At 36.4% G+C, this 14857-nt stretch overlaps 2 protein-coding genes across 2 annotated transcripts in view; one reads left to right on the plus strand and one right to left on the minus strand.

The window, feature by feature from the left end:
- The first annotated feature begins 1122 nt into the window (after positions 1-1122).
- RpS12 (ribosomal protein S12) overlaps positions 1123-14857 on the plus strand; it is a 274064-nt gene continuing 260329 nt past the window's right edge. Inside the window, exon 1 of the mRNA XM_066393060.1 lies at positions 1123-1132. The gene's annotated coding sequence lies outside the window, so the exon portion shown is untranslated. The remainder of the gene's footprint in view (positions 1133-14857) is intronic.
- Positions 6057-13318, minus strand: betaTub60D (beta-Tubulin at 60D). Its single transcript, XM_066393504.1, has 6 exons — positions 13171-13318; positions 9690-9798; positions 7499-7744; positions 7118-7445; positions 6832-7064; positions 6057-6773 (listed from the first exon to the last, which is right to left on the minus strand). Exons 1-6 carry the CDS (start codon positions 13225-13227, stop codon positions 6379-6381), a joined length of 1368 nt encoding a protein of 455 aa, XP_066249601.1. The 5' UTR covers positions 13228-13318; the 3' UTR covers positions 6057-6378.

The raw sequence follows: 14857 nt of genomic DNA on the forward strand, positions 1-14857 counted from the left end.
CGAATGATCAAAGAGGAGTAAAAAATGGTGAAATAGGCAGATAGAGAGAAGAAATGGTGATGGAACAGATATTTTTATGAACACTCTTTCTTCAATCATCAAGCTTTGAGGAAATTGGAGGTCCTGAAGTTATTAAATCAATAAGTTTTACTTCGCTTAGTCATTTCACATGTTCTTATTATGAGTTAATTATAGAGAATCAATGTGAGAGTGATTTTTTTATGCAATCTTATCCAAAAATAGTGATGCAAAACATCCGGGTTATCCACTTCTGGACATTGTTGCTTCACTCTCGTGTCACGTTTTTGCCCTGGATCGCGTGACTCGAATCTGGCCTGATAGGTGGCCTTTTACCACAACAATATCTTAATTAGCCGGTTACAAAGGTCTAGCTTTAGAGCAACAAACAAACATCCAATCCGGATTATCTATAAAAGAAGCTTTAGAAGGATTTTCTTCGGTTTCAGTCCAACAAATCCGTAATTCAATAATAGTCTGCTTACGATTGCTGCAATGTAGATTGTATTGACAAATATTACCAATAAATATTGCAAAAATATTGAGTGTGCTTTATACTGTATTGCATATTTTTTACAAATAAAGGATGACGGATGAAATAATGATAGTCGCCTTCAGAAAGGTATCACCATCACGGGGTTTTCAAAGTTCCCTCTCCTTGACCCCTTTATCAAACTTTTTCCTGTTTTGCCTTGATTATTTTCACTAAAATAAACAATAAATCTACTGAAATGTCTGTTTTATCGATAGAAAATTGAACATTAGAAAGGTCGTAGTTGTCTTTATCTGAGGGCAAGTGCAACAAGGCACCGGTCAGCAAACTAACGAAGATAAACACTTTTTTTAGTGTATCTATACTATATGTATAGGCTTGAACTCAGTTATATAAGAGAAATGCATTGAAAAGGGACAAAACCGCAGAGAAATGTAATTCAGAAGAACAGAGTTGCACTGAACTGAAGAGCTTGGTGGGATTAAGTTGACCTCAAGTTCGAGGTTGTTTCGTCAAAGAAATGAGGAAGGTTTTTTTTAAATTTTTGACGCCATTTTGTTTTCAAAAAGTCATAAAATGGCCGACATGAAAGGGGATGATGGGAAGTTTATAGGACCGTATTAAGTTCAACTTTAAAATTGTTTAAAACTTTGAAAATATTTGATGACAGATGAATATTTTTTAAGATGTTTTTGCGAAGAATTTTCTCTTATTAAGAACGCCACTTCATTACTAAAGAAAGTATAAAATTGACCACAGGACCATGTGATTTGACAGACATAATCATGTGATCTTCAGGACCACAATTAGCTCAATCTCAAAATTGCCTGAAATGTTTAATAAAACATCGGTGGTAACTTTCGTTTTTCTGAAAATTGTTCTATTTGAAGACGCCATTTTGTTCCTAAAATTTGCATAAAATGGTGACATGACCAAATGTTACTCTAATCACTATCGCTATTGATTTCTTTCCTAATTAGATACTGCTTTTGTTACCTAAGATTCACAAAGTGGACGTCTTGGACAGATGACGAGAAATCAACAGGGCCGTATTCATCTCAAATAGCAGGTGGTCTCAAATTGAAGTAAGTTCGATTTACGTATCTTCGCCAAAAATGATGATTATTAAGTTTAGGCTCTATTTTGTTTCTAAAAATATGCAAAATGGCTGACATGAGACGGTATCTACAAGGTAGAACTCCTTTACGTGGTTCAAGTGCTCAATGAAAACTTTTACAATTATATACTGAAAAAAATCCCCAAACTAATAAAAATATTCAAGACAGCACACCAATGAAAACTCTGCAGAAATTCTATTGTATGCGATACTAGAATTTTGAAGTTGTCATATATCAGTGGCCATAATTCTTTTTGCAATAAAAAAAGAAACGTCAGATGGCTACAGCTGTGTAAACAGAAACAAATGTGGCCGTACCGCCCCTATATCATCATATACAATTGTCAGAAGGGTTACTATCTAAGCAAAGATTCTTCCTAATTGCATCATTTTCAAAATAAAAATTTCTGCGAATTATTGGAGATTACTGTATGATAAGGTTATGTACTGACCTTACTGGGGGACTGGGGTTTTTAGTAACATGGAGTCCCTCTAAAGACTCCTTAAAATTCAGCAACAACAGGCCAAAACATTGCGTCAGAACAACACTTTTCACAAAATATTTTCATTAGTCTCTATCTCTGTTGTTTCAGTTATCGCCTCTTGACAACCACCGAAAGTCCTTGCATCAGCTTTAGGAAAACAACCGGAACTACCAGGACCGGTTTCGCATTTTTTATTTGCAATCTCCCCTTTCCAGTATCATCATTGACTCTCAAGGTACCATCACTCCAAAAGCTGCTGGTGTCCTTTCATCAGAAATATGAAATTTTGCTTTGAGGACAAATGTGTGATTGTGGGGCGGAATTTTTGGGTTAGAAGGGAGAGAATCCGACTCTGGCTGATAAGACCGTCTATTTTCTACATAATAGACGGTATTTTTTGGATTGCGCCATCTCGGTATTCAATGTTACATCATGAGGTCACCAGCAGAGATTCGTGTGGGGTCTCCACACTATTATCTACCCAATAACGTTCCGCAAGTTAATCAGTCTGAAATTCTGCCGATTTCATTGCCAAATACTTGCAAAATTTCTCTTTGCTGCCACATTATTATCTAGGAGAAGGTGGTACCAAAATTTAAGATGGTAACTTATAAAATAAGATTTCTCAACTCTAACCTGAAAGAAATCTGAAAACTCGAATAGCAGATGCCAAAATCCATGGTACCATCTTTCCGCAAAACCTAAGATGGTACCAGCAGAGTATCTTAGATAATCACGTCTGCCACTGAACAAGTTGCTACACATCGATGGCATTTTATTTTGGAACTTAGATGAAATCATTAAAAAGGGAAAATCACAGAGTACCACCTCGCAATAAGAATCTTGCAGTACCATTACCGTGGTGGGTACGACCTTGGCCTTGCCTCGACTCTCGCCAATAACTGTATTCCTCGGATGACTTGGCTGCAGTTTCCGCATTCAGTTTCTTATGCGGCACTCAATTCCGCGAATTCAGTTTCCTTTTACGGAAGAAATACTTTCTTTAATAATACTTGGTACCAATTGTTGAAGGACACGAGGTACTGTGTGTTAAAAGTTACTTCGTATTTCTCGAGGAAAAGTACTACATTTTTATGAGAAAGACATCATCATTAACTTCGTACTACATAGACATCTTCGGAACCAGTGTGGTACCATCGGATTTTCAAGGTACTATAGATATTACTTATAGTTGAGTACACATGAAAAAAATTGAAGTGGAACGATAATTAACTGCAGCATCAGAATGATGAAATATAGCTGCATGTTGCATTTGCCGACGTGATATATGGTGGTACCAAAAGTTGTTCCGGTTACTAAGGCTCGACGAACGACCCTGACATCTGCCTTATTCTATTTTAATGAAAAATCTCATTTGAAGTTTGATAAAAAAGTTAATACTCGTGTTGGATATCTCTGGTACTGCCTTGGCGCCACCATATTTACACATCTCTAATTTCTTTCCAGTACCATCTGGAAAATTTTCTTCTACATGATTAATGGTTGAGGTGTCTTCTCTTCACCTACCAACATGGTAGTATCGTGTCAAGAAAGAAAAATCATCTAAAGGCAAGTCTGGTTAAAAATACGGAAGTAGGTCGCTTAGGCATGTGTTTGAATCTAATTTTGTACCGTCTCCGAAGATAAAGCAAACATTTTGCTGTTTTACGTCTTTTTTTTTTGGGTGGTGTCACCTAAGAAAAAGATTTAATTTCCATGAGTTTTAATCATCAAGCAAGGCAAGTAATATTTTATTCCTTGGGCTGTTGCGGACGGTTACTGATGGTACTTTCATTTTTTTGGCGGTAAGCAGTACTTTCCCTTGGTACCAAAAACCGAAAGTGGCCGGCTTTGCATATTTATGACCGATTCGCCGATGGTTTTGGGCTGCATGATAATTATTATAGCCAAGATCGCTCGTTTCGATATGGAAACAAGTACCGCTTTTGTCCTTCTCTTTTGGGTTACCACTACAAAACTCTCTCAAATCTCCTTATAATTTAATTAGAGGCCAATTTATCTTCCTTATATCAAATTATATGAACAAAGGTGATTCCCGTTATCGAGCGATCATGAAATCGGAAAATGACGGTACCATAGTACCACCAGAGGTTGTGACACTCAGCCTGATATTTATAGATAAATATAAAAAAATGTGAAGGAACTGTGTTTTATTAGATTATTGGGTATTTGCTTTTTTTATCAGTCTGAAATTTCAGACTGCAACGCAAACAAATCGGCAACGTCTGGGTCGTACTGTCATCAAAGTATCACTCTGGAAGCCAAAAATACTTTGCAGCATAAAAAAATTTGGGTATTTCAATGTGATAATACCATACTTTAAATTGCTTCAATCAAGGTACCACTTTTTACCAATTAACTTAGAATGCTTTCCTGAAAACTACCAAGAATTACTACAATATTTCTCAGTCAATGGAGGCAGACAACGTTTAAATTTAGTTAACTATTTGACTAGGCTTAATTCTTGCTTGCCATCACCATGTATTTTTACTAATTGAAGTACCAATTTTTTTGCAGGTGCCCTCAGGGTGGTACCCACAGATTCACCAAAGAGTACTTCAGTATTGCACATGCTTTAGTGGCAGGTTAAAAAAAATCTGATCGTATGGCAATACTTAAAGCCACTGTTTTTTTATTGAGCTCTGATACCAACGCGTCGTTGCATCTATTAAAGAACCAATTTTTTGTTAAGTTACCTAACGTGGTACCTTCTGATACGCTAAAAGGCTTTCCAATATTGCGCGTGGTTTAGAAGCGAGGAATTTTTGAATTTAGTTAATCTTCTTATCATGTGTCAATTTTGCGATCTTTATCCCCTATTGTGCCTTGGTACCTACGTGTACGTGTACTAATCCAAGTACCATTTTTTTTCAAGTTGCTTATGATGGTAACCTCAGATACACCAAAGAGAATTCTAATATTACTCATGCTTCAACAGTACTGAATTTTCAACGGTAATTAACATTTTGTCTACGTTTTGATCTCCGAGATAAGCTTTAGGGCCCCAGTACTCAAACGCGGTAGTATAAATGTTAGTACCAATTTTTTTTTCAGATGCCCTAGGGTGATACCTTTACTGATTCCTTGTGTTTTAGGAGCAATTTAATTTCTTTATTTTTATCTTAGTTCAGCTTCCAAAGTGATTACTTCTTTGGGTGTTCTGATATTACCAGGAAGCGGTACCAATCGAAGAATCAATTTCGTACCATATATACCTTAGGGCAGTATCTGTATATACAGTACTACTCTCAACTTACAGGAATTGGACTAGTGGTACTATCGCCATCTATCCTTAGCCTTATGAGCCAAACATTAAGAAAACATTCTATAAAATGTTCCCGATTCAAAATTCGAAGCACATTTAATACTAGCGCTATCTGTGAGCAGCGCAGTAGTACCGACAAGCGCGCCGTTGCGAATTGCGGCGAATATCTAAATTAACAATCTAATATGTCTTGCAGTTTACATTCATAGGTGGCTCTGTGAAGGGTTCGCATTTAAACTGACAGCTCTCATTTTAAATGCAACGTCATATTGGATGAGGAGAACTAAGGAACATTAGTTTATTTCATGAATAACAAATTAATTTACATATAATTGTTATATATGTTTTGAGGCGGATTGTCCAGTTTTTCTTTTGTTAAAATGTAGAAAGGCAAACTAACGAATTTACTTCTACTTGACCGCACTTCTGTCTTTCTATATCTGGACTGCTTATTTTCTGTTCTTGCTTTTTCTTCTCAGTTCCTGAGAGCCATCCCAGTCCAAAATGGGATTCCCCGACAGTGTGGCCATTTAGTAGCGGCGCTAGTAGTAAGCTCGTACGAAAATGCTTCATTCCTTGATGGCTCTTTCAGTTTGCCGGTTGCAGTAAAACGTCATCGAGCAGGTGACTTTCCTCATTTGATTAAAACACATCTGCAAAATTCAGTCTTTATTATAGAAAACTACACGTTAAAAAAATCTAGACACAAAATTGAATTTTCTGCAAAAATTGCAATTCTCATTCCTTGCCAAACGAAACAAAGCAAAGATATAAAAGAAATCCTAAACGAACAATAAGATTTAATTAAGGCAACCAAACATACGTCCGAATTGTATGATTTTGGTTTTTGGTCGACTAGCATAACAACACTCTAATAAGTGCTTATAAACATTATAAATACTAAAACCTAAAATAATAAAATACAAAAATTTCGCGTGTGGTCTCCTCAAAAGGCACTTAATTTCTCTTCATTATCCCCTTATTCATGGCAATTGAAATCATCCCCTGCAGGCTCTTCTTCAGCCTCATACTCGTCATCTGCTGTTGCCTCCTGGTACTGCTGGTACTCCGAGACTAGATCGTTCATGTTGGACTCAGCCTCAGTAAACTCCATCTCATCCATGCCCTCTCCAGTGTACCAATGGAGAAAAGCCTTCCTTCTGAACATGGCGGCAAATTGCTCTGAAATCCTTTTGAATAACTCCTGGATCGCAGTGGTGTTCCCGATGAACGTAGAAGACATCTTTAATCCTACAGGAGGAATATCGCACACTGCGGTTTTGACGTTATTTGGAATCCATTCCACAAAGTAGCTACTGTTCTTATTTTGGACTGCCAGCATTTGCTCGTCCACCTCCTTCATGGACATTCGACCTAAAAATTACCAGCAAAATTTAATTATGAAGTTTTCTAGAAAGAATGTATCTATTACCTCTGAAAACTGCAGCCACAGTGAGGTACCTGCCATGGCGAGGGTCACAGGCCGCCATCATATTCTTGGCATCAAACATCTGTTGCGTCAGCTCTGGTACTGTCAATGCACGGTATTGCTGACTGCCTCTTGAAGTCAAAGGGGCGAAGCCCGGCATGAAGAAGTGCAATCGGGGGAATGGTACCATGTTTACAGCCAACTTGCGCAAATCTGCGTTCAACTGACCAGGGAACCTATTATCGAAATAAATTACTCTTTATACCTTCTCTATGATAGCTGCACAAACCTGAGGCATGTAGTCACTCCCGACATAGTCAACGACACCAAATGGTTTAAGTCGCTGTAGCTGGGATTGGGTACCTTGAGAGTTCTAAAACAAATGTCATAGAGAGCTTCATTGTCGATGCAATAGGTTTCATCAGTGTTCTCCACGAGTTGGTGCACGGACAGGGTGGCATTGTAGGGTTCCACCACTGTATCTGACACCTTAGGGCTAGGCATCACAGAGTAGGTATTCATGATTCTGTCAGGGTATTCTTCCCTTATTTTCGAGATAAGTAGAGTACCCATTCCGGACCCGGTACCACCACCTAAAGAGTGCGTAAGCTGGAACCCTGCAAAAATTTTAATTAAATCAAAGTAGCTGAGTTTCAGTGATGAGTTTTACCCTGTAAGCAATCGCAATTCTCAGCTTCTTTTCTGACCACATCGAGGACAGCGTCCACCAACTCGGCACCCTCTGTGTAGTGCCCTTTAGCCCAGTTGTTACCGGCTCCGGATTGGCCGAAAACGAAGTTGTCAGGCCTAAAAAGTTTCCCGTATCTACCAGAGCGTACTGCGTCCATGGTACCGGGTTCCAGGTCCAGGAGGATGGCTCTGGGGACGTATTTGCCTCCATTTGTGCTTGATGCAACTGAAATTTTTAGTTCGTTATTAGTTTTCTTCGATAATTTGATAACTAGCGACTCCTTTAAAAAATATGAAAAATCAACTTTAACTTTCTTACTCAGAACGAGCTCAGTATTACTCCAAACAAGGGAGTTAAAGTATATATAACTTCATGTAAAGTTGGCCAAACGAACAGTTCTAATTCACTCTTCTTAACAAACCATAATTAATTATTAAGAGCCCCACTTAAGACTCTTTAACCTTAAGTAAATCCTACGTCAATTCTTGCATACGCACATGTTGATAAAGAGGAATTATCTAGAATTTAAATGAAAGGTGATTCACCGTGTTAACCCGACATGGCATCCGGTGATTTTAATTTGGAAACCGAAACAACAACAATTTTTATGGTCAGTGGCATGTTAAGGAGGCCACATGATGACTACCACTACTAATTTGGTCAAAATTATTACCGTTATCAAATTTAAAAGTTACACTTAAAAAACCTAAGATTTAGGGCATTATAGATCTTGACAATAAGTACTCACAAGATGGTGCTAATAGAACCAAACGTCACCTTTGGAACAATGACAGAAACTGACGTATGTATGTGCACATGACATTTTGGAACAATGACAGAAACTGTGCGTGGTATGTACAGGTACCATTTTGGAACAGTGTCAAAAAAGGTGTCTGTAGATGTCATGAATTCTACAAAATGGCAGAGCTTGAAACATGTGAATGCTAAGAAATAAAATGGAGGGTCTTAAATTCTTGTCTTTCAACCATATTTGTTGTTTTAGTAGGCGTTTTCGCCATTTTGAAGGCATTAAAATCCAACTACCATGTGTACACTGCAAGCAGATTAATCGGCCATTAGAAAAGGCCACTTAAGGAGTAACGACAGGACAAAAGAGACCTTACAAAAATAGACGGCTTAAATTTAGAACTCGATCCTAAATAAAGCAGATGCCTTCTGAGAAACATGACACCGGACATAGTATGGGGTGTTTTTGGTCAAAGTCGAGGCATACCCTGAAAAAATCCAACATTTCTTACATTATTATTTAAAACGGTTCTTATTTATTAAATCAAACACCAAACATGTGTTAAAACCACACGAATGTCGCCAAATTCTGTACTGAGTCAGTGGAGCTATAAATAATAATTGTGGTTTAAATAAATGTCGGTTTATGGTATTGCGAACAACGCAAAAAGCGTGGAAATGTGATTTTACTGTTTCTGGAAATAAGAAATAATTTTTGATTAAGTGGAATACGCCCGAGAATTGCTGTTGTAAGTGTGCAGAGCGGCATTAAGTCAGGGAAAATTCTTGCTCTATTTTTGCAGCCAACTAAAGTAGTCCTAGAATTTCAGATATTTGAAGCAGTGGCGTATCAACAGCATAAAACTTAGGGGATGAGAATTGAGTTTAGAGAAGTCCGCCGGTACTGCTTATATGTGAAAATTGGGTTGAAAATGATTTTCTCCTTGCAAATAGAGAATATGTGAAAGATGAATCTTGCAAATCAAGCTGCAAATTATTTCGCAAAAGTTTTGCTCTGCAAAGAAATTCTTCAAGTACGCCAATGGATAAACTTTAATGTGAATCAATAATCGCATTTCAATCTAGTTTTAAGAGTAGTATTCTCGAAATAATTTTCAATTCATTACCAGGAACAAAGCAAAATTACGTAAATTAATGAGACTTAATTTAGGGTAATGACTAGAATTAAAAACATAGGCTACGCCCATGATTTCTTGCCACCTCAGAGATTTAAGGTTATTATATTCAAGCAAAGCAATCGCATCTTAGTTCTCTTTAAACCAGGGGCGTACTAATCTCGAATTATTAACATTTTAAATTGCTATTGCCGCATAATTCAAGAAGTTCTTTTGAACTACCCGGAGAGCCCTTTTTAAAAGGCATCATATTTTAAAGGGTGTGCTGCAGCTGAAAAAATACTCACCAGTGGCTTCGTTGTAGTACACATTAATCCTCTCCAGCTGTAAGTCACTGTCTCCTGTGTAAATTCCACTGGGATCTATGCCATGCTCCTCGGAGATAACTTCCCAAAACTGCAAGAAAAATAGTGTTAATTAAAAGTTTCAGCCCATCAGACCACCCATCTTCAAGCTTAAAATAACTAGAGTTACAATCAGGGAGGTGTCTATTTCAAGACTGAAACGCTCTGGGAGATTTCCTACTTTCCATTATATGTATGTGTAATATTTACTTTTTACAATATTTACACTAAATGCAGAAATGGGAAAATCGATAGTTTCAATTAAATATTTTCCTGACCCAAATCGTGAAGGAACAATGCAACAACTTGAGCTCAAAGAGTACAACTTTTGAGTGCTTATGCAACCACATAAACACCTATCAATCAAATTGCACTCTTTTCTGGGTCAAACCTATTTCCTTGAAACGTTTGATTGATGGAACTCTTTCCCCGGAAAACACAATAAATTCCTTTAAGAGGGCGGAAATCAATGGAACCAAAGGAAATTTAATGCCTCTGAAGGTGATTTTGCAGTTTCTTTCAAATACTTTTATTTGCTCAGAAATTTCGACGTTAAAGTATTTATAGAGACGAAGAAGAGAGTTCGTCGTCATGCTGAAAATACTCGAAATTTTGACCCCTGGATCTTCGAAATAGCACCAAGTCTATTTCCGGTAAAATACTGGAGACAGTGGGAATGAAAAAAGAGTTATTTATGGCGTTGCTGATGGCTTTAATTGCACTTATCGTGTTGTTTGGCGTGAGTTATAAGTACTTGTCAGGGATAATTATGGGGTAATCTTAAAAGTCTTGGCAATGTCACTCTAAAAGTGTCTAGAAAATTGTTTAAAAAATTGGTTAGGAAGAAAATTATAATGCATGGTACCTCCCATTATAGTGCAATGCCAGGGAGTATGCAGGGAAGCGTAACGTAAGCAGAATTCTTTGCTCTTTATACTTGGTTAGCCACGCAAACCTGTTCATTAGAAAATTTCTCACTTCCCACTATCGTAGCCCAATGAAATTTGGTTTCAGGCTTGAATTGACCATTTTGAATCTAAATAAAGCATTTTCAAAACGGCGACACTTGCGGTTATACCAGAAGTAACTATTAACTTTGTTATTTCAAACGGGACCCCCTAATTTGTTTGCCTTTTTCGGATTTCTCGTTAAATTTTAATACCAGTTTTTACCGTTTCCGAGTTATACTGGAAAATTGGAAAATTTTGACAGCTACAAGATCCCACTATCCCACCCTCCAGAATCGGTCCAGGCAACCTTAATAACATTTGATACGGCATTAAATTCTAAACTCGAAAATGTTTTAAGGTACAGGATATCCTATTTAAAATAAGTAAGTTATTGAAATTTGAAGTCATGCAACTGCAGAGGCATGTTTCGAAGGCTATGGAAGTCTTTTTGTCAAATTGAAATACATCAAAACATAGCTTATTAGGTCCTCTTTGAACTCCAGAACACCAATTTCAAAATTCGGCGGTTAGAGCAGAATACCGACTTCCGTGGGAGGTGTCAAAATTTCCAAATTTTCCGATATAATTTGGAAATGATAGATTTGAGACAATACGTTTTACATAAATTGGCATTAAAATTTAACGAGAAATCCGAAAATGACAAAAAAATGAGGGGGTTCCATTTAAAATAACGAAGTTGGTAGCTACTTCTGGTATGACAGGAAGTGCCGCCATTTTGAAAATAATTGGATTCAAAATGGTCCATTCTAGCCTGAAACCAAATTTCATTACGGCACAATAGTGGGAGATCAAAAATGTTCTAATGAGCGGATTGAGTGACTAACCCTGTATATCTCTTCTGACCAAATGCTATCAATCGCATGGCCATATTTTTACTGGTTCTTTATCGAAAGTACAATTTTTTTAAATGTTAACACAGAAACTCATTGGTGTAGGGCTTTTTATTTCGGAACTGGCAGTTTGTTCATTAGTGAAAAATTTCCTATGATCGCTTCTAAAAAGATGCCCATAACTCCTCAATTTTATAACCAAATGAAATTTAAATTTTTATGATAATATCCCAGACTATAGTCAATGTCGTTGCTTCAGTTCATTGGCGTACGAAACTTATTTTGAAATTGACAATTTTTAGAAAATTATTTTATCAATTTGTTCAGAATTCTTGCGATAATACTGATTAGATGCCCATATGTCACAATTTCTGAACCAGGTTTAAACATGTTCAAATCAAGAAACATTTCATCCCGCATCGTTTTTTGCAAATGTGTCACAGGATACTTCAGTGTCGTACGGAACAGTTGCATTGAAGTGTTGAGAATACAGGTCAGATTTCATTACAACCACAAATCCTTTGATTTTTCTTTTAAATTGGCTATTAAATCTTGGAAAATGTCAGAGGCGTACTGAAAATAGTTTCTGACAGGCTTTAACTCTCCTAATCAAATTCCTCTTCCTTCGTAGAGAACAATGTGATAAACCTATTTTTAAATTTCTCTTCCACTTCTTTCTTATCAACCACAGGACAAACGGTCGACAATCTCCTGTCAGCCATGTCTGGACGATTTCGATAAACCCCATATATTCGTGACGAACCCGATAAACCATGCTTTATAGTTGTAATGAATGATTAATTGCCATGACATCGCTGCCATACTTAATGGCATCTATATTTTCCAATTCATACATAAATAATTGCTTATCATAGAGGTCTTTGACTAGTGCTACCAGCATGTCGGTGCAATAATATAATCATTAATCCACATAATAAGAGCTTATTTATAAAGTGTTGTAAACGGTCCTTTGGGGAGTAATTTGCCCTAATGCTTTAAGCCCACTAGGCGTGATACTTGAGGATTTGTGGATAAAAGAAAATTAGGTTTGTTCCCTCTAATAAATCACCTCGTAATTAAGTGATTTCGACTCAAAGCCCTGAGATCAAAATATTTAAAATTGAGCTATCAAGTTCCTAAAATTAGAAATTTGTTTGTAAAAATTATGCGAAATTGCCAATGAATAATGGTTTTCCTTATCATTAATCCATGACTAATGATAAAGTGATTGCGGTAATTAGTAATAATGTAAATACGTAGTAATATGATGACTACAGTGTGTATATGTACAGGACAAAATAATCAGTTTCTCTATTTTAAATCGACAAGTTGTGTTATGTACACAAAAAGGTATTTTTATGCATATTGTGATATTTGACATCACATTTTACATCAATTTCAAGCTTAGCATTAAATTTCTGACCTCACGGCAGCTGGAACTGAGGTGTCACAATGGGGGTCTTCGGTGAAAAATCAAAAAGGGTTTTACTGCCCAATTCCCCCTCTCCAAAAACACAAGAAACCCCAAGGGACCCAAAAGCTTCTTTCCACTTTCGTGTATTCAGAGGGTTGATTTTCAAATAATTTCTAGGGATAAAACAAATTGAATTTAAAAGGCCTTACCTTGGCACCCACTTGGTTCCCACATTGGCCTGCCTGTAAATGCACAATTTCCCTCATGGTTGGTTCTGGGTAGTGAAACTAAAACTTTCTACTTCGAAGACTGGAATCGGACTGACTGTCACCGAAAATTGGAGAACCTCGCCTCGGTTGGTGATTCCTTCCTTCAGGTCCTCGGCGCCACTGGAGGGGATTCCCTTTAAGCGGCGTTGCCGCACCTCCGTTAATTCTTTGACTTTACCTAATTTTCAGGACTCCTTGTTCCAGAGATAAGCAAATCTGTCGCCTCAGGAGCGCGGCATTAAGAGGGGTGAATTGGAAACCAAAATAAACTATTTTCTGGGCTTGTGATGAGCGGTTAAGTGATATAAAACAACTTGGCATGAACATGGATGCTGCATTTTCTCGTCTTCTCAAATATTTATTTATAAATGTGTTTAGGTATGTGTACAAAAGAGACTATTAGAAGGGGGATCGTTTAGACTGGGATAAATAAATATAAACCGAGACTCATTTGGAAGCTTTTTTTGGATTTCTTTGTATGGCGGAAAAACATGTAGTTCTTCGCCCAATTAAAAGTTTCTTGTTACTTCAAATCGTATATAATTATGGTTTTGGTTATTTTAAGTGAATCTCTCTGTATATTTATAACTCTAGAAATACCTATAATTATCACTACATAGAGAACAAACATTTAAAGACAATGCTTTTTTGTATCTAGGCAGCATTATCGGAATATCACACATGACGACGAAAACCTATTTGAATTGATTCTGGAACATTTATAGAAGACAAGGTCATTACTTTATAGTGAAATTCAGTTTTAATAGCCTAATTTAGAAGATTAATAACTGAAAATTAAAATTATTCTCTAGACTACTACGGGCTAAAAATTTCTTAAAATTTTGAACGAGTGGGACGACTTTTTAACTACATTTTAGAGAATTTGGAGAGTTTTCCTTGTGTCTCAATGATTGTATGTAGCGGTTTTATGATGAAAAGGGATCAAATATCTAAATTTTAATATCACGTTTCTTGCTAGTATGGTGAAGGAAAAGTGTATTGTAGTATTTTAACATCAATATTTAATCCTATGTAAAATGAATTTCCTTATTCAGAAAAGGAATTGTTTTACTGAAAAATAGAAAATGAAATGGGGTTTCTGCTTATCTTAATAAAGGCGTCAAAAATTCTACCTTTCCAAAAATTTATAGTATGATTCTAAAAGTAACATGTTTGCAGTTGTTATCCGCTCTGATTGTTTTTTTTTTATAAATTAACTGTAATTTCTGGTTGTAGCTATGTTTTTGTCCATTAAATTACAACAAGTGCCGTTACCAAATATAGGTTTAAAATTGAAACTTTATAGGTTTGTTGATATTGTGGTGTAGGAAAATTATGTAGTAGTCAATACCAATTTTCAACCCACTGTAACAACTGTTTTGTTTGTTTCTCTAGGAAAGTATTTTTTATTTATCGAGAATTATACGAGTTTTTCGCTTGATTCTATAAACGTTTTATAAGGTTGTCCTAAAAATTTTGAAAGGCGAAATAAATCTGTTTATCAAAAATATATCTTTAAATGTTACCTGATATGGATTGATTTTTGTAGGTTAAAATTGAATTTTTCCTGTGGTATTATAAAGAAATTTATAATCAAATGCTATTTTAATATTATATTCTTAAATTG

The sequence above is a fragment of the Euwallacea similis genome, chromosome 9, assembly GCF_039881205.1.
Source record: "Euwallacea similis isolate ESF13 chromosome 9, ESF131.1, whole genome shotgun sequence".
Lineage (NCBI taxonomy): Eukaryota > Metazoa > Arthropoda > Insecta > Coleoptera > Curculionidae > Euwallacea > Euwallacea similis.